Here is a 19270-nt window from a genome sequence, read left to right on the forward strand (position 1 = left end):
TCTCAGTTTTAAACTGATTCGTAAATTATTGTAGAGAATGCATAGAGAGCTTAGAATGACAAGACGTGAGTTCAAGGCTTGGGGCTGCTCATTATTTACCTGTAAACAAGACAACCAGATCAGGGATCTCTAAGGGCTTTTCCAACTCTAAAGTCTTCCCTGTGTCCTCGGTGCAGTGAGTAATGTATTTTTATGGATTTGATCTGGGCCAAAACCCAGTAACCTATTTTCAATATTCCTGATTTTGCCACTCATCTGGAATAAATAATTTAACATGCATGGTCCTTATAGAGAATACAAATTTTAAGTGAAAATCCTGTGAGATTTTGCTTTTTAGTCACGATGATCCATGGCAAGTTTTTTAAAAAAATCATCAAACGATACTCCTTTTAGATATCATTCTAGTATAATTTGATATGTGCATAGAAAAAGTAAATGAATTTAAAATCAGTATAAATAAAAAATAACTAAGAAGGTAATATTTTATCCACATATCCTCAACCATATTCCATAGTCAGTCAACATTTTTTCAATAAATGAATAAATAAATTAAGACAATAATAGACAATTCTAAGATTTTCCTGGTAATGATTTTGTATTATAACTAAGAACTACATAAAGCAATTTTCCTAGGAGTAGACATAATTATTAAGTACCAAAAAGTTAGTAATGGACACTAGTTGATTAACTTTTTAATTTTACAAAAACATTAATTTTTATCCCTTGGTTCAACTGCCACTGATTTTTTTATCCCCCCTGAGGTTTGTAAAATATTTTTAAATGAGCTATTGTCCTGCTTTGAATCACATGGACAAAAACTAGGTGGGGGGGGATGGAAAGGAGGTGGGGAGGGCTAAGGTGGTGGGGGTAAAAGACAGAAAACTGTACTTGAGCAACAATTAAAATAATATAAAATGTAACTGAAAGAAAGCGTATAGGCATACTCCATCAGATTTAGTTGGCTGTGTAGTCAATATCTAAATATATAATTATCAGAAGAATAACCATGATGGCTGGGAAAATATTCTGTTTTAAAGTATGTATATTAGAAGAATATTATGTTGGTTATTATTTATTAAGGGCTCACTCTATGCAGGCACTACACTAAGGGTTTTGGATGTATGTGCTCATTTTTTTTTCAGAATAAACAGAATGAAGTATATGTACCATAATCTACTTTGGCCTTATGAGATAAAATAATTTGTTTTTGTTGGAAGTTTAAGGGTGGGGGTTGGAGTTACTCCTATTGCACTAGAGCTCTGGGAGGACATTCTTTTTTAGAAATGCCTCTAGTTCCTTCTCCTTAATGCATAGTGTGGCCTCAGTAGGGACAGGGCTATTAATAAAAGTAATATCAGATCTATCTATCTGTTTATCATCTGTCATCTATCTATAGGGAGAGATGACTTTCAAATCTTCAATCCACATGACATAAACTTTGAGTGTGCCTTTTTCTCCAGATAAAACCAACAATACTAATCTGTACCAGTCTTGTTTTTTTAAGTGATTAGGTCTTTTAAATACAACTCTACGAAGTATTTTTATTATAATCATCATTCTTATGATGAGATGGTTAGACTGAAGCACAGAAATGTAGGTAACCTTTCTTTTTTTTTTTATCCTCATCCAATTACATTTTTTCATTCTCTTCAGAGAGAGAGGAAGGAAGGGAGAGAGAGAGAGCGATAGGAAGGGAGGAAGGGAAGGACGGAGAGAGAAAGGGAGAAATTAAAGCAAAAGAGAAACATTGATTGGTTGTCTTCTTATAGGTGCCCCAACTGGGGATGGAACTGGCAACCTGATTATGTGCCCTGACTAGGAATCGAACCCACGATTCTTCAGTCTATTGGATGACGTTCCAACCAACTGAGCCACACCAGTTAGGGTTTAAGTAAATTTTCCAAAGTCACACAGCTAACATGTACGAGACCTGGGATTTAATTCTCATAGAAGGACTCATGACCTTAACCACTGTTCTATATCCCCTCTATTTGGCATAATGAAATATGAACACCGGTACTGTATTTAGCCATTCATTGTAACTAATATCACTGGCCAGTGTAGGAAGTTTGATTTTTCCTTATGTTAAGCAGCTTGTATGAAAATGAAACCCACAACCTTGACATACTCAGAAGCAGTCTCTAAGTAACTGATCTAACCAGGCAACATAAGAAGGTCAGGCTGAGATGCTGTGACAGCAACCTTGACTACCTAAATAAGCTTTTCATAGATCCCTAAGCCAGAGGCCCATTTATGTGATGACCGATGAAGATTCATGTTCCCTTTCAGTAACAGCTGACTTGCTGTCCAGAATGTGAGCTTTGCGTCAACTTTTTTCATAGTAGTTTTGGAGGACTGGACCATTTGGCTGCTGGGTTTGACCCTGCACCTGTGAACCCCTGGTCAGTTTCAGGAGACACCTACCTTCTAATGAGAGGTGAGAAAGGACAGAAGTAGTTTCTAAGCAGCAGGTCCAAGCTAAAACAATATCAAAGCACCATGCACATTTAAATGTATTACACTTAATAGTCACTGCTCTCCATAAAATTATAGGATGGCAATATAATAGATAATACTGAGAGAAATGATAAATCTGGAAAAGACACAAGAAAGTCAGTTTTCCTGATATCCTACATAATGTTTTTAAAGCTTGGAGGAATACCAGGGATAAGATGCTGTTTCTTAACTTGTGAGTTCATGGTTTTAGCAAATGAGTTTTCCAAAATATATCTTTGCTGGCAACTTCTCTATAAGTTGGAGAGCTGTGTGAGAGGGAAGGTTCTCAGAGAAAACATCAAACACTGTGTGTAGAGTCATATTTCAGCCACGCAATGCCTACTTATCCAGGAGAATTATGCTCAAGTTTTGCTTTTTGAGACTTTTGACGTTCCATGCAAATGAATCCTTGGCTTAGATTAGTTCCCCCCTCCCCCACCACAAACATGTAATCCTTTTAGTCTTTCCTGTAGGGAGACTTTTCTGTCCTTGGTCAAATTTATTGTACCAGAGAACTGACAACCTAGCTCAGCTGTGTCAAGTGTTGGCTGTAGTTTTATCAAGATTAGAGAGACACTCATTTCCTGTGATTGATGGGACATAGGTCCCCACCTGTTGGAAGCTTCTTTTTACAATAGTGTTAGATGACTAAGAATGAGAATTAGATTGTACGTATGAGTGAGAGAGACAAAGTCCATTAAAGGCCTATCGAGAAGTAAGTTTGATGTTAAAGAGATCCAAACTCAGTTGTGGAGTATAGGAGTCTAGATTCCTGAGACATTCAAAAGAGTAGAGGGAGAAATCATACCCATAGAACAAGCCATAATAGTTTAAGAGTTAAAGGTTGCCTTTTTATGGCAAAGAAATGTTATTTGGGACCCTGATTACTTTTTAAAAAACTATCATCAAGTTAGGTTTAATTCCAATAATACAAAGATGATATTCTGTCATGAAATTGATTAAAATGAAACCTGGACACTTTAATAGTATTCTTATTGTATATGAAGTATTTTTAAAGAGAGGTGCTGTTTTCAATAGCATAAAAAATATCACATTCAAAGGAAAAGTTCAAAATCACTCTATACCATACAGAAAAATGTTTACCTGAAAGTTTAAACGTAGATGAATCTATGTGTAAAGACCCAGTTTCACCATTTAACTTCTGATGTAAAATGGTTTCTATCCTATCCAAAAATTTTGCTGCTTTATATTTAAAGCAGGACATAAACTTCAGCACAGCATGTATTACCACTTTCCTTTTGGCTCGGCTGCAGAATAGAAACAGACAAAAATATTAGGCTTTTTTTTACTGAGCCTCTATCATTTCTAATAAAGTCATTCTATACTTTGGTAAGCAGAGCTTCTAGTAGCTATTTCAGTTTCTCCCAAGGGCATAAGAATGGCATTTTCTGGACATGGCAGTGGTAAAAAGATTGTGATTTAGACTCAGGGGAAATGAGTTTGTTTTCTAGATTCCCTGTTTGCCACCTCCTTGACTACAGCAAGCTGTTGGCATTCTCTGTACTTAAATTTCCTTATCTCTATTATGGGAATGGGAATGTTATTTACTTGTTTATTATAAACACTATATACGATAATGTATGTGGAGGTATTTTGAAAATTTTAGAGTACTGTGTAGAAGTTATTCATTAACATAGATGTATCTATGCATGATGAATCTAGTATGGACTCTGCATAAAGTGCCAATAGCAAATAAAAAATGAAATATAATAGGTAAAATAAGAGAATCATTTATTATCATCTTTTTCTTTTTTTAAGTGAAGGCAAAATTTTCAAGAGGGGCCAATTCCTTTTTACCTGTTGGAAATCATGACTGAACAAAAACATTAGATTAGATCTCTTAAATTTATAATTCTGACTTAAAGATGCAAATATATAAAATAAGCAAAGTGAAAACAAATAAACAAAACAGAAATTTTCAAAGGAGTAACTACCATTGACCCAATGGAATGTCTCTTCTCTGTCTATTCTCTGTTTCTATGCCTCCTCACCTCTGTGCCTTTGCAAACCCACAACTACCCCAAAGCTTTATGAGACTAAAGAAAACTTCCAGAGACATACACTTGCAAACCTACACAACACTCACAAATAAAAACAGAAACCATGGCCAAGATACAAGTTTATAAATGATGATAAAGCCTTATTATTTTAATATTTTTTCCAGGATAATTCTAAATCAAAAGATTAGCTAATTTTTATGTCACTCCTTATTACTGATATTTTAGAGTATGCATAAAAATGTTCTTCCTTTGAGTGCTGTGTGTGAGTTATTTTTATTTCCTTTATATAATAGTAAGCATTTAGTTATCATCTGCAAATTCATTAAGCATTCTCACCTCTAACGCTTTCATGAAGGTACAGTGCTAATGTTTTCTTGTCTGATCTGTAGGGACAAACTCTTTATTTTTTGTGCAACAGACAAAAACCTACATCATTGTGTTTAAAAATTGTTTTAAATCAGAAATGTCACTTTGACTTTTTCTCCTATGTCAAATAACTATAAAACTAAACTAAATATAGATATATGGACTCTTAATTTGGCATTATTAGGATAATAATGATCCTCTTTTCTATTGAAAACATGAACTAAGTGTTAATTTTATCTCCTCTTGATTCGTAAGATACTTTTTAGTTTTATATGATGAATGCCTGTTTTCCTCTATATTTCTGAACTTTCAATTAATAGTTCTAGGTACTGGAGCTGTATCAGCTCACATAAGACCAGAAGGTCCTTGCTATCATGCTAGTAGGAGAGACATAAACAAGAAAACAAAGAAGTAAAATAATCTTTACAGTAAATTCTCTGAAGAAAATAGAGCAATGATTTGAAGGGTGGTGGTAAGAACATTACAGAAAACCTCTCTGAAGTAACAGTCACACAACAACGAGGAGTGAGTCATGCTTAGATCTGAAGGAGGAATATTCCAGAAAGAAGGAACATCAACTTTAAAAACCTTGACCAAGATAGCCTTAACATTCTCCCCAGTTTTATTAAATGTTTGACAGGCTTTTTCCTGACTCTAGGCCCCTGAATCCCTTTTAAAAAATCATTTGCTTTAGAAAATTTGTCATTGTAAACTCTTCCTCTCTCCCTTTGAATTATAAGTATATATTTTAAAAGGCTCTTGTATTTTAAGCCCAAAATGTCTCCCTCAAGGACCTAAAGGCCATCTCTTTGACATGAAACCATCAAAGGTGGTTGCCCCTCTCCCTCTCAGTTTCTGTGCAAAGGTAAAAGGCTAACCTTGGTGGGCACCCTACTCCACGTTGTAAAACCACCTCCTGTCACAAAAACGCAAGTTTAGTTTTCTTTGGGCAGAACCAGTGATGCAATTTCACATGTTTATTGGAAAAATAATAGTAAGTAAGTCTGAATATAAAGTCATGAGTGAGGACTAGGGTATGACATGAGGTCAGAGGGAGACAGCCAGGTCAGGTAGGACTATATAAGGAGTTTGGAATAAATGGAAAATAATCAGATAATATTAGGTGAAATGATCAGAGCAGATAATATTAAATTACCTACTTTTTCATTTTAAATGCCGTGTGGAGAATGGATTTTAGTGGAGCATGAGTGACAAGTTGATGAAATAAGCTGCATATGACAACTGGGACTCAAACTACAGCTTTATTATTTATTAACTGTGTAACCTTGGTTCAGACCTATCCTACCTTTGCTTCAGTTTCCTCATCTGTAGAATGAGAAACTAATACATAAAACCATACAGGGTTGCCGTCAGGTTAAATCGATTAATATACAAAAAGTTAAGAATATAAATTATTTAAAAATAAACCCAGAGCGTTAAATAGCACAAGTTCTAGTTCTAAGGAGAGGTAGATTCCAAAGCATATTAACATTTCTATCTGCTTATAATTATTATTTTTTCCTATCTACTGCAGATTAAGTGTTTGGATAAACATCTTCACTGCCAGAAAATAGATGCAGAATTGGAATTTTAGAGGGGCAGAAAGGTCACGTAAAAGCCACATGCGTGCCTTGCAGGGACTGCTGCAAACCACAAATTCCCAATTTCAGTGCATTGGTACCACGTGGGAATGGGGGGATCCGTGTTGTTACATCTTTTGAATTTTCAACATTCTGAAAGTCCTTTTAATATAAAATTTCCTACCTTTTACATTTAATCCACACTCTAAGCTAGATTTGGCCAGTTAGCTACTAGTTGGCCACTCCTGGATCAGATACTCTGTACGTGACTCTCTTATCTTACCTATTCTTTCTTTATTCATCTCCTGATTCTTTCTCATCTCATCTCCTGATTTTAAATTGCCTTTTTTTACTTCATGCTTTAAAATAAAAAATAAACCCATTTAACTTTTATGTGAAAGTCACAATCAACTGAATTTCTTGATTCTGGTTTAATTATTTCTTAATACACCTTGAACATCTTTTTTTTTTCACATTTAATGCTAGTGGTTTGGGGCGTCAACTTGATGCCCCAAATTGAAATTTCTTTCAACCTTTCAACTGTATACCAAGCAAAGACATTATGTTGAGTGCGATATATGAAAGCGAAGGACAGAAGTTTCTTCTCTGTGCCTCTCAGGATATTTTATATACCTTACTTGGACAATATGAGATTTGACATACTGTCTTCTCAGTTTGGATCCATGAAATGTTTCATTTATCTGTTAAAAAGTAAAATGCATGATGATTACATTTTTTTATTTTAAATTTTCATTGTGGAGAACTTCAAAAATACATGAAAGCAGAAAGAACAGTGTACCAAACCTATGTACTCATCATTCAGCTTACCAGTTATCATGAAATGGTCAAACCAGTTTCATTTTACTACTACTTACATCCCAGGAATTAACTAGTTCCTTAATATCATCAAATACATAGTATTAAAATTTCCCCAGATTATGACTCATTTAGGAAAAAGATTCGATGTGTTAAATATGTGCCTTTTTGAAAATTACCTTTATACTGACTCAGTTCATTCGCAAGTGTTTTTAAATCAAAACATTGTGTGGCACAGCGAGACAAAAATATTTGTTTCTGAAAGCAGCACATATATCTGAATATTCATTTTGAAGAGGTGGATTCAAAAGACCAACTAATAGATTCTCTCTTCTATGTTCAGCCTTTTATTGAACATTGGTGACCTAAAACTTGACAGAAATGTCCCCAAAAGGAGAATTTGTTTTCTTTATTGTAGCGGCCTCTTTTCATGTCTGGATTGCAAACCATTTTGACTTCTATTGTAATTATATGCTACTGACAGGTTCAAAGTGGGCTATGTAGGTGTCTCTCAGGGAAATTTTATAAAGGAAGCACTTCCTCGACTGCCCCTGATCTCAGCCTAATGGGTGAGTCCCCACTGTGGGACCTTCGCAGAGCACCAGACATCAACCTGTAATGCCCATGACTTTTACTTTGGCAAACACAGACCTTCAAAAACTGACTCATTATTGGAATCGCAAAGATTTAATTTTCATTTTTCCTCCTGCTCCAAAGCAATAGGAATGTGTTCATTGATTCAATAAATATTTATTGAAATAAAACTATGGACTAATTAGATAGATCTGTTCTTTCTTAGAGATTCAAAACAGGAAACAGATGATAAGCAGATCAAAGAATAAATATGTAAATATGATCATCTGAGATAGTGTTAGGTGATGTAAAAGTATAAGATAAAGTGATATAGTCATTCAGGGGACAGAATTTGAACAATCAAATCAGGCTTCTGAAAAGTGACATTTGAGTGAGACTGGAGTGATGAAAACAGCAGAAGAGTCTTCTAGATGGAAGGAACAGCAGGCCCCAGGTAAGAATGAAACTGGTATAACTGAAGGATAGAAACAAAGTGTTGCGACTCAAGTAAAGTGAGCAAGGGAGTAAAGTGAACAAGGGAGAGAGAGTATAAGTTAAGGCTGTCCATGTAGGTACTTTGTTGAGAACTTTGAGGAAAAAACCAACTTTGTTGGCCACGGTGAGGGTCTGGATGTTATTCTTAAATACAGTGAATAGAAGACTTCTAACTAGATAATAGTTAAACTATGCCATATTCCTGTTTCATTCTCAGTTCCAATATATTGGCCTCCTGTAGTAGACCTCTTTGCCTGATTTTAGGAATTGTATCTCTACCCCTTGTGGCTAAGGGCAAGAGACGACCTTTGGAATGCCAGCTGCAGGAGACAAAGCCTGTCTCTGGTAGCAAACGCTGCCTCAATTCCTCTCCCTGCCCCCAGAGCTTGGTCAGAAGTCAATGACGGGTAAGACCCCTCACAGCGGGGGGGGGGGGTAGCAACTTAAGCCAGACTCGATCACCTGGGAGGCCTTCATGGAAAGACTCGGGGGGCTGCAATAGAGAGCAATGGACTCTCACCCCCCAGCTTTGTCTAAGCCCGAGTCCCCATGTCCTCTGGGAGAAGCACTTCCTGGCTCTAATCCCCTTAAGCCTGAATACCTGTTGGGGAGAGGTGCAACTCCTTGCCTGGCCAGAGCGTGCCCTGGGGGAAAATCTGGCATCACAAAGACTTGCTGATTAACCTGTGAAATCTTCTAAAAGTGCTTTCATTGATATTATAAGGATCCGAGAGGAAATGAGTTTGTCTCCCAAAGTTTCTGCAACTCTGACTCATAGTAAGCCCTCAGACCTCTTTGTAATGTTATCTACTGTTTGATCCTTGCTGCCCTGTACTCTTGTGTATTACAACCCAATGAAAGGCTATGGAGAAAGGCGCTCGGGGCTTTTTTCTCCTCAGAGAAACTGGCCGCTGCTGGCCTCTTTCTCCCCAGAGAAACTGGCCACAGCCCATGCCTCCATCCCCAAACAGATCTCATCTTGTCTCGGCCATATTTACTCATTCATGCGTGTCCATGGCACTGGGGAGACCTCGAGAAAGTGGTCGCTTCAACAGCCTCCCCTGGAGTTGAGGGGGTTTGGATCTAATGGAAATCTTGGAAGCAGGGAAATAATAAGGAACTTTCTCTTCTGTGGGTCAGGGAAGAATCTAGAGAACCACGTGAGAGCCCTATACAAAGACGAAATCACAACAGGCCCTCAGGAGATCTTGGCCAACAGAGGTTTGTGGATGCCCAGGGATCAAGCTGACACTTGACCATGTGAATGGGTTTCCATAGCTCCAATATGGCCAAGAAGGAACTGCAAAGGGGGTCAAAGACTCCTTGCTCCTGAGGCTAAGCTAGTATGATGAGCAGAAAATGGGGAGCTGGAAGACTTCCACCTTGGAAGCTTGGTATGGAGAATGACTGCTGCTCAACCTTCAGCTTATAGGATTTAAGAACATCTTACCTCCTAACTTGTAGCCAACAAAACAGTGGCCCCAATACGCCAACAAAGAAAAATGACAATAAAGGAGGCTAGCAGCCAGAGAAAGGAGTACAACAGATTAGATGCTTATCAAAACAGAACAGGAGGAAACACATAGAAACCTAAACAACAATGGAAAAAAGCACACATAGAGCACTCAGGCAAAAATAATTAAAAGAAGGAGAAGATTATGCAGTATTAAATAAATACAATTTTCAAGTTAAAAATTTATTAATCAATTTAAAAAGATGATTATTATTCTTGAGATCCAAATTTGTGGTCTAAAAGGCCAAATAAATAACCTCAAATTAGTAAAATTAAAAAAATAATGAGTGAAAAACTAAAGATGTACACCATGATTTCTGAAGTGGCTATAAATAATAGGAATGTAAAAAAGATGGATGGCATATAATAATGGTAATAAATAAAGGTTCTGACTTAAATAAAGATGAAAACCTACAGATTCAAAGGGGTATACTGACTTTCAGACACGTCTGATGTATCTGGGTAATATACTTGAACTTCAGATACAAAAAAAATTCTATGAACTTCTACATAGAAAAATATATTTATAGAAAAAATAAGAAATTTCATTTGGAACATTTGAAGCTGGAAGCTGGTGAAATACTATCCTCATTCTCTAAAATAAGAAATTTACAACTCAACCATCCTATTCCCAGTCAAGATTTAATTATAAGTCAGAGGAAAAGAGATATTTTGTGAATATGTAGGGATTTAGTAATATATCGTTCACATATCACAACTGAGAAAGACACATGACTAAAGACACTAGTCAAGTAAGATATATGAGTCAATCCATAAAAAGTCCAGCCACTGTTCCTATAACAGTTTGTGTGACAACAATGTAACCTGGAAGCCAAGGAAAGTGGACTCGAATGCACATGTGTGAACAATGCCAACTTCACTGTACTAGTCAGTGTGGGCTGAAGATGCTGTTGAGTGAGCATGTGTACTGTGTGGCCGTCATGTTCAAAATGACTGAGTGACTAAAGCAACAAATGTGAATCACGTTTTACATTAAGCTTGAACATTCCCCCATGGAAACTATTTGGATGATTCAGAGGCTATTTGGGGATTTTTATTTGCAGTACAAATAAAAACGTGGCACAAATGCTTCAAAGATGGTCAAGAATCTGTTCAAAGTGATCCATGTTCTTGAAGGCCTGCAACAAGCAGAACACCTCAGAATGTTTGTGTACGGGCTGTAATCAGCAAACATCGGGACTGACAGTGTGAGAACTAGAAGCTGGTCTGGGGATTCCCAAAACTACTGTGCCCTAGATTTTTATGCAGGATCTTGGCATAAAACCTGCCATGGTAAAATTTGTTCCACAGCTTCTGCTACCAGAGCAGAACAAACATTGTGCTGTAGTTGGGAGAATGGTGTGAGGTCCCAAGGTGCCTTCTTTGAAGGGGACTAAGGGGCCATTGTCCTATATACAATGTTTCTTGCATCTTATTCAATAAGTGTCTCTATTTTTTTACATTAAATGGATGGATACTTCCTGGACAGGCCTCATAAATCTGAATTGAAATTGCAGTAGTGGAAAAAATTAAGAAGAGAGGGAGCATATGGAGAGCAGTAAAACTTGGGATGTGTGTGTATGTGTTTAATACAATGAATGTACAGTTTCAATGCTCAAAATGGAAGCAACATAGTTTAAGAAATATCCTAATAATAGTTTAGAACTTGAAGTACTATCTCAGCAAAACATAGTTATTAGGAAGAAGAAAGGAGCGTAGAGTAGAGAGGGGAAATAACAGTGTTAAATTCTTACGAGGAGTGGGGAACAGAAAAGGGAGAAGACAGAAAGTATGTTAAAGGCCCCATTTTTTTGGATTGAGGGTTAAGTAAGAAAAATAACATTTTATTGGGACTAATAGCTTTTTAAATAATAGTGGAAAAATATTTATGTAATTTCGAGTTCTAGGAAAGATAACTATTAATGAAGTGTATTAAAATTTTCAAGGGGAAAAAGAGAATGGAAAATAATTTAAATCAGCAATAATAAGAAAAAGAAAGAAAAAATTACTTAAAGCAAACTAGAGAAATAAAATTAAGTTAATACTTGTTAACAATTAAAGCTAAAATATACTAATTTGTTTTTTATGAAAGACTATCAAGTTGCATTAAACAATCAAAACTTATCTATTATTTAAAAGTATCATATACTTGTAAATAAAGGGATGAAAGACTTCAAAATGAAAGTATGGGAAAGAAATACTATAAAGTTAATGTGGAACCCAATATACAACAGAATCCTAAAAAATAGATCCTAGAATATATGAGGATTTAGGATGTAACAAGGATAGCATTTTAAATCATTGGGATAGGCTTGATTGTTTAATAAGTAGTGTCACCTCAACTGGCCATCTATACCTAAAATAAAATAAATTTTGGCCCCTACCTTTTACTAAAACTATTTTCATGAATATTAAAACTGAAAGTAGGGGAAAAATAACTCTTCAGGAAACTGAATACACTTTTTTATGGGTGTGCAAAACATTTGAATCAAGACAGAAACTGACTTTCGGAAAGGGTTGACTATCCTAATTTTGAAGTAGTGTGAATTTACAAATTATTAAATTCTAACATGGACAGTAATCACTAGGATTCTGGCACTTCTAAGGAGAATAGTGTTTAAAAAGAAAATTCATAGGAAAACATTTTAACTTACCAAAGACACTGTCTTTTCATTTAGATCCATATATTCTTGTGAGTATGGTTTTTCAAACTTGTTGTCATAGTCAATGTTATTGACTTTAAAGCTGATGTGACAATAGAAATATGTCTTCCCTGAGGAGAGAAAAAGGAAAAAAAATAGTTCTTACTTTGGTCATTGTGTAACTATTTTTATTCTTAAGAAAATCATGTGAAATATAATAGTCTGATAAAATTTCATGGTTTTGGCATTTAAGTAAACTTGCTTACTAGTCTATGTTTAAATAACTTTGACAGAGGAATATTTATTAAATTATAACTTCACCCAAGAATGTCATCAGAATTTTTAATGTAATATTTCAATGTGCTAGCTGTCAAGTTTGGGAAATCTGGAGACAGATTAGTTACTATGAGATGAGATTATATTGAAGTATAAATTGTTATCTAAATTTTTGTGATCATCACAGATAACACTTAGGAAAATCTGAGGAGTCACAGATTTAATTATTTGTGAAGTATGTAGGAAATGGAAATGTATACAGAAGGAAGTAAAATAAGCTGTGATTTGAAAGTACTGCAAATTAAATAAACAGAACAAAGAAATCAAATCTACAACATTCAGAAAGTAAAGCAAAGGATAAAGTTGAAGGTAGGCTGGACTGTACTATTTTATTTTTCAAAAAAGCTTGTAAAAATTTATTGCAAAATGATAGAGGAATTTTTTTCTTTTACTAAATTTATTAGGGTGAAATTGGTTAATAAGATTATATAGGTTTTGAGTGTATATTTCTATGATGCACAATCATACTGCATTGTGTGCTCACCATCCAGAGTCAAATCATCTTCCAGCACCATATATCTGATCCCCTTCACTCCTAATTACCCCCACCCCCTTCCCTCTGGGTAACCACTGTCAGGGAGTCAGGAGTCAGCGAGTGTGAAAACTCTGGCTTCATTTTTTGTTTTCCTGGATTGCTTTGGCTATTTGGACTGTACTATTTTAATACCTCAAATATAGTAGAAATTAAAATTTTTTGTAGCTTTTCTCAGGTCCCATTGTACCCCTCTAGTTCATAGACTGGCTGGGGGAGAGAGAGAAGAGAGAAGGAGGGGATGAGTGCAGGGGCGGGGAGGAGTGCAGAGAGGGTAAGGAAGAGAAAGAAAGAAAGGAGACAGGAGATGGAAAAAGATGGAAGAGTAAAAGCATTTTGTAACATTCTGAGAAAATTCTTCATGTCTGAGAAAATTATTTGAAGACATTCTCTCCTGCACACTTACAAAAAATCAAAAAAGTGGAAAGTAAAATAAAACAACATTATTTTTTTGTATTAAATTGTCACGGATGACAAAAACAATAAAACCCTGGCTGTGTTAGCTATTCTTAGACAAAATAAATTTTAAGATAAAAAACAGTAACAAAGAAAAAAGATGGATAAATTCTGAGAAACATACAACTTTCTAAGACTTAATCACAAATAAATAGAAAATCTGAATAGACCAAGGATGCATAAGAAGATTGAATTAGTAATCAAAAGCCTCTCAACACAGAAAAGCCAAGGACCACATGGGTTCACTGGTGAATTCTACAAAGTGTTTAAAGATTTAGTGTCACTCCTTCTCAAAACTGTCTAAAAACAGAAGAGGACGGATCACTTCCAAACTCATTTTATAAGGCCAGCATTATCCTAATACTAAAGCCAGATAAAGACACTAGAAGAAAACTGTAAATAATCCTTATGAATATAAGTACAAATGTCCTCCACAAAATACTAGCAAACTGAATTTAACAATACATTAAAAGGATTATACACATTGATCAAGTTGAATTTATTCCTGGGATGTAAGGGTGGTTCAATACATACCAGTCAATAAATGTGATGTATCAATCAGTAAGTGTGATACACCAAATTAATAGAACAAAAATAAAAAATCATATGATCATCTCAATAGATAGAGAAAAAAATGACAATATGTAACATTCTTTCATATTGTAAAAATGCTAAACCCGTTGGATCTAGAAAGAACACACTTCAACATAGCAAAGGCCATGTATAAAAAACCCATAGCTAACATCATACTCAGTGGTGAAAGGTTGGGAGTTTTTTCTCTAAGGTCAGGATTAAGACACGAATGCCCATTCTCACCACTTGTATTTAACATGGTACCTAGCCTGAACAATCAGGCAAGAGAAAGAAATAAAAGGCATCCAAATTGGAAAGAAGAAATAAAATGGATTATATAATCTTATGTACAGAAAATCCTATGGACTCCACAAAAACCTTAGGACTAATTGAGTTCAGTAAAGTTGCAGGATAGAAAATCAACAAATGGAAAGCAGTTGTGTTTTTATACATTAACAAAGAAACATCTGAAATAATATAGAGTTGTATGGTGGTAATCATTTTGTAATATATAAAGGTATCAAATGAGCTCATATGCATTCAACTTGCAGAATGTTGTATGTCGATGATATTTCAGTCAAGGTGGAAAAAGAAAATTTCCAAGGAACATTTTGTTGTTGTATATTTTATTCATGTATTGTATGCTGTTTTATATTTCTATTAGAATATCAAGCTTGAGAATTTAGAGCATTGAAGCAGTATTAGGTTATAGTAACTTGTTGTGCTACTAAATAAATTTTAAATACTGAAGAGGAAAGCCAATTTCTAGCTGTTATCCTTAAGAGCACTGAGCCCTTCTTAAATGGTATAGTGGTAAACGGAGTGAAAGGTCCTGCTGCTTTTGGAGGAACTAAGAGACTATCATAATAAAGGATTAGCTCTTTGAAGGGGAAATGGAGTCAGTCAGGACCCCTCACTGGGCCTGATAAGCAGTATTCCCATAACCTTGAGTGGGCCCACATCACAGCATCATGCTTTGTTATATGACGTCTTGGCACCTGGCCAGCTTTGTGTGCACTTAGTACATGAGTGAGTCCTGACTGCTTACTGGTGCAACACAGGGCTCCATGCATTTTCTTCTGTCTGCCCAAATCCAGAGTGAACCTTCTGGCCTTGCAGGGCTACAACACACTCTTCTTCAAATGTAACTTAGATTTTGAGCAGAGAAAAATACTTTTGACCTAGGATCTCTTTTATGTGTTATTTTCATTGTTTTTTAAAATTTTCTTTATGGAAAAGTCATATTTTCAAATCCAGGTCACATTCTGGGGTAGGGTTATGAGCTCCAGGGAGGACTAGATCCTGACTAGTTCTCCTCTTTGTATTTTAATATTTTTTGATTTCCAAGTGATTTTAAATATTGATCTATCATTGACATACAGCATTATATTAGTTTCAGATATACAACATAAAGGTTTGATATATGTATATATTGTGAAGCAATCACCACACTTAACATTCATCAAAGTGATATTATGCATATTAAAGTATAAGAAGCAAGACTTATTTTGATAAATGGCTCCCAGCCCAGGCTTTCAGATTAGGATCACGTGTGGAGGTTTAAGAGCTTTCATCACCTGTGCCCTCTCCACAGAGTCTGTCTATTGGTCTGGGTCAGAACATGAGTGTTATTTTAATCAAATGCTCCAGGTGATTCTAAGGTGAGGCCAGGGTTAAGTCTGATGACTCCTGAGTAAATTTACGAGAACTGAGTTCAGACTTTGCTCCAAGGGGAGGTAATAGGATCTCCTCTACGTGGGTTTGGTAGGGGCAAGTCAGTGCAGCCACATTCTCTGTGCTGCAGCAGAATTTTTTGGCATCTGTGAGGAGACAGGTATAGAGAAACTCAAAGGTTTGGTGTCCATGTAGGAGCTTAGTTTTGTTGATTCTCTCTTGTGACAAAGGGCAGGGAAGGGTGAAACTTCCTGCACTTCAAGGCCCTTCTGCCCGTGGCTGTTGTGGTGGCAGGTGAAGGGTCTATGCCAAACAAGGCTGTTAAAGGCATATTCTCAAGATGCAGATGTGATTTCTCCACATAACCTTACCTGAGGAAGAAACCAGAGAAGAGAGAGAAGAGGACGAAATGGAAGGTTTTCAGGTACATGTCATGTCCTGCTGGGTTAGGGCTTGTGTCCTCCTTTTGTTCTAATGTGCCATGGTTTTAGAACAAGCAAACATTTATATCTATACCTCTGGTACTTCTGCTTAACAAGTGTGTTTTTCACTACTTTATTTTTTTTCTTTCTTTTTTTAATTTAATTATTTTTCAAGTACAGTTTTCTATTTCTCTCATCCCAGCCCACCCTGCCCCGTGCTCCCCACCTCCGTCCCATTTCCACCCCTCCCTTAGTTATTGTCCCTGTGTCCTTCATACTTGTTCCTCTAAATCCCTCCCCTTTTTCCCCTTAAATTCCCTCCCGTCTCCCCTCTGGTCACTGTCCCCCTGTTCTCTATTTCAGTGTTTTTGTTTTTATTTTGCTTGCTTGTTTGTTTTGTTGTTTAGCTTCCTGTTAAAGGTGAGATCATATGGTATTTGTCTTTCAACACTTGGCTTATTTCACTCAGCGTGATGCTTTAAAAAAATTCTTTAATTATAACAGTCATGATTAGCTTTTTAGCACACTTCTCCCCAAATCCTAGCCTTCTCTCCATTCACACTTTAGGCATGCCTTGAGCAATTCCCACCATGAGCAATTCTCTACAGAAGGGTGTCAAACTCATCTTCCCCTGGGGCCACATTAACCTTGAGATTGCCTTCCAAGGGCGGAATGTAATTTCAACTCCTTAGCAGATAAGGAGTAGTTACATTTATACAGTACTAACATTATTTCAGCCTTTTGAAGGCAACTGTGAGGCTGATGGGGCCCCCAGTGAATATGAATTGAACACCCCTGCTCCACAACTACTGAAAGTATTTCCTTTGTGACAGATCAACTTAGAAAAGAGTATTCATCTCCAAGATTTCTATGTGGCATTGGGTAGGGCCCTGGGGTATCAGTGAAGAAGGAGAATACAGTGTCAGGTCTCATCTAAATGTCTCATCAGCTCTTTATGGACCAGAATTAACAAAATGCACATCTTACCAGGATGGCATTAATCGCCCAGAGTAACTCACAAATTCCTGAAAAAGAAGGGTAATTAGAACAGATGAGCTCTCTAAAACGCTACAGACTAACTACTTAAATGCTCTATTGCATAAAATGGGTACTCATTTGAATAAAAGTAATGTTTTATATGATTTACTTATTTTTCTGGCTGATAATATCACAGCAGTTATGTGTCCTTTGGCAAATATTAGGTACCCGATTTCAGTTGTTCAGCTGATGTTAACTTTATTCACTTGGTCAGGTGTTTTCTGCCAGATTCCTACATTACTCCTCTTGTAGTTGTAAAAAATTATTTTAAATGAGTCTAAAATGTTGTTCATGGAGGTGGATTTATGTTGAATTTTCTTTTTTATAATGCCATGTGTCTTATGAGAAATATAATTTTTGTGTGTTGTCAGGATGATACACATGTTGTGGGTTTATAGTTAACTGATTCCTGTCAGTGCATGTCTCCCTGTATGGTGTCACACCTAGCTCCTTTTCACCTACGGTTACTTATTTGCTCAAGTTGGTCTGATGGCGACCTGTTGCTCCCATTCTTGGCTGCTGTTATCTTAGAAGATTAATCACTTTAAAGTTGTTCAGTTTGATTCTTGGCTTCTCTTGTCCACGTCAAAGACGTGCTGAAAGTTGTTCTCAAGGCCAGGATTTCCCAAACATTCCTCCAGAAAGTCAAAGAGGTGCCTTTTACAGAATCTATTAGAGTTAACAAACTTGGTACTGAAAAGACACTCTAGGAAAAGAACCTCACATCATTTATCATTTTGGCCCTTGAAAGTGAGAAAACAGAGCAAATAAGTTTGAGTTTTAGAAGGAGTTATTTCCTCCTAGACTCTGATGTTTTTCCCATTCATTGAAAGTGAAGTTGCTGTTTTGAGGGCCAACAGTTTATTAAGTTAGCACAGGGAGATTTGGAAATATTATCATGAAATTATAGTAGAGAGAACATCAGGAAGAAAGATGAATTTTCTCTGTGCATAGACAGAAACTTGACTGGCAATCTCATTTGTTAATTTTCTCACTGATCACTCACAGCGTATTCTATTGAGATGGCATTTCAACCAAGATCCTGAGAGGGTGGGTGGAGAGTGGGGAACCCTGTTATCTACTGATATGATGCATTTTCTTCTCTCTTCCTATAATGATATGGTTTGTGATTTTAACTGAGCAAATATTATCCAAAAATAAAAACTACACTTTCCTGCCTCTGTTACATCTAGGAGTGATCTAGTGCATTTAGGTTTAACGAGTAAAATGAAAGGGAAAGTGGTATGTGCAAACTTCAGAGATATTTTCTTATTGAGACTCTGAGGGCATGCTCTTTTCCTTCCTTTTCCACCTTTTTTCTTGTCCGGCTGGAATGTGGACATGATAGCCAGAGCTGGCACAGTCACTTTGGACATTGAGATGCTCTGGGCAAAGTAGGGCATGGTGGAGCAAAGAGATGGAAGGAGCCTGGGTCTCTGTCATCCCAAAGTGACAGACCTAACTTGGGTCACTGACCTCTGAATTTATTTGTCTCTGAACCTTACATGTACCTGCCTCTCTCTAGATCAGTGTTTTTTCATCTTGGCTGCACATTAGAACTACCTGGGGCTTTTAAAATGACAATTTCCATTCTAGACAGCATCTTTGAGAGTGGACTTGTATACACATACTTTTTTTAAAAAAGTTTCCCAAGTGATTATAAAGTACAGCCAGAGTTAAAATTCAGTGCTCTAGACCAGAGGTCAGCAAACTATGAAATCAAGCCTGCAGCCTGGT

The 19270-nt window shown here is 36.3% G+C and overlaps 1 protein-coding gene across 1 annotated transcript in view; it reads right to left on the reverse strand.

The window, feature by feature from the left end:
• LOC119052678 (transmembrane protease serine 11C-like) overlaps positions 1 to 19270 on the reverse strand; it is a 56385-nt gene that overhangs the window by 25241 nt on the left and 11874 nt on the right. Inside the window, exons 3-5 of the mRNA XM_053655013.1 lie at positions 12515 to 12633; positions 7097 to 7164; positions 3601 to 3764 (exon numbers count right to left, since the gene is read on the reverse strand). Of these exons, the coding sequence (XP_053510988.1) occupies positions 3601 to 3764; positions 7097 to 7164; positions 12515 to 12633 (351 nt within the window). The remainder of the gene's footprint in view (positions 1 to 3600; positions 3765 to 7096; positions 7165 to 12514; positions 12634 to 19270) is intronic.

The sequence above is a fragment of the Artibeus jamaicensis genome, unplaced genomic scaffold (assembly GCF_021234435.1).
Source record: "Artibeus jamaicensis isolate MK-2021 breed Jamaican fruit bat unplaced genomic scaffold, CSHL_Jam_final contig_908, whole genome shotgun sequence".
Taxonomy (NCBI): domain Eukaryota; kingdom Metazoa; phylum Chordata; class Mammalia; order Chiroptera; family Phyllostomidae; genus Artibeus; species Artibeus jamaicensis.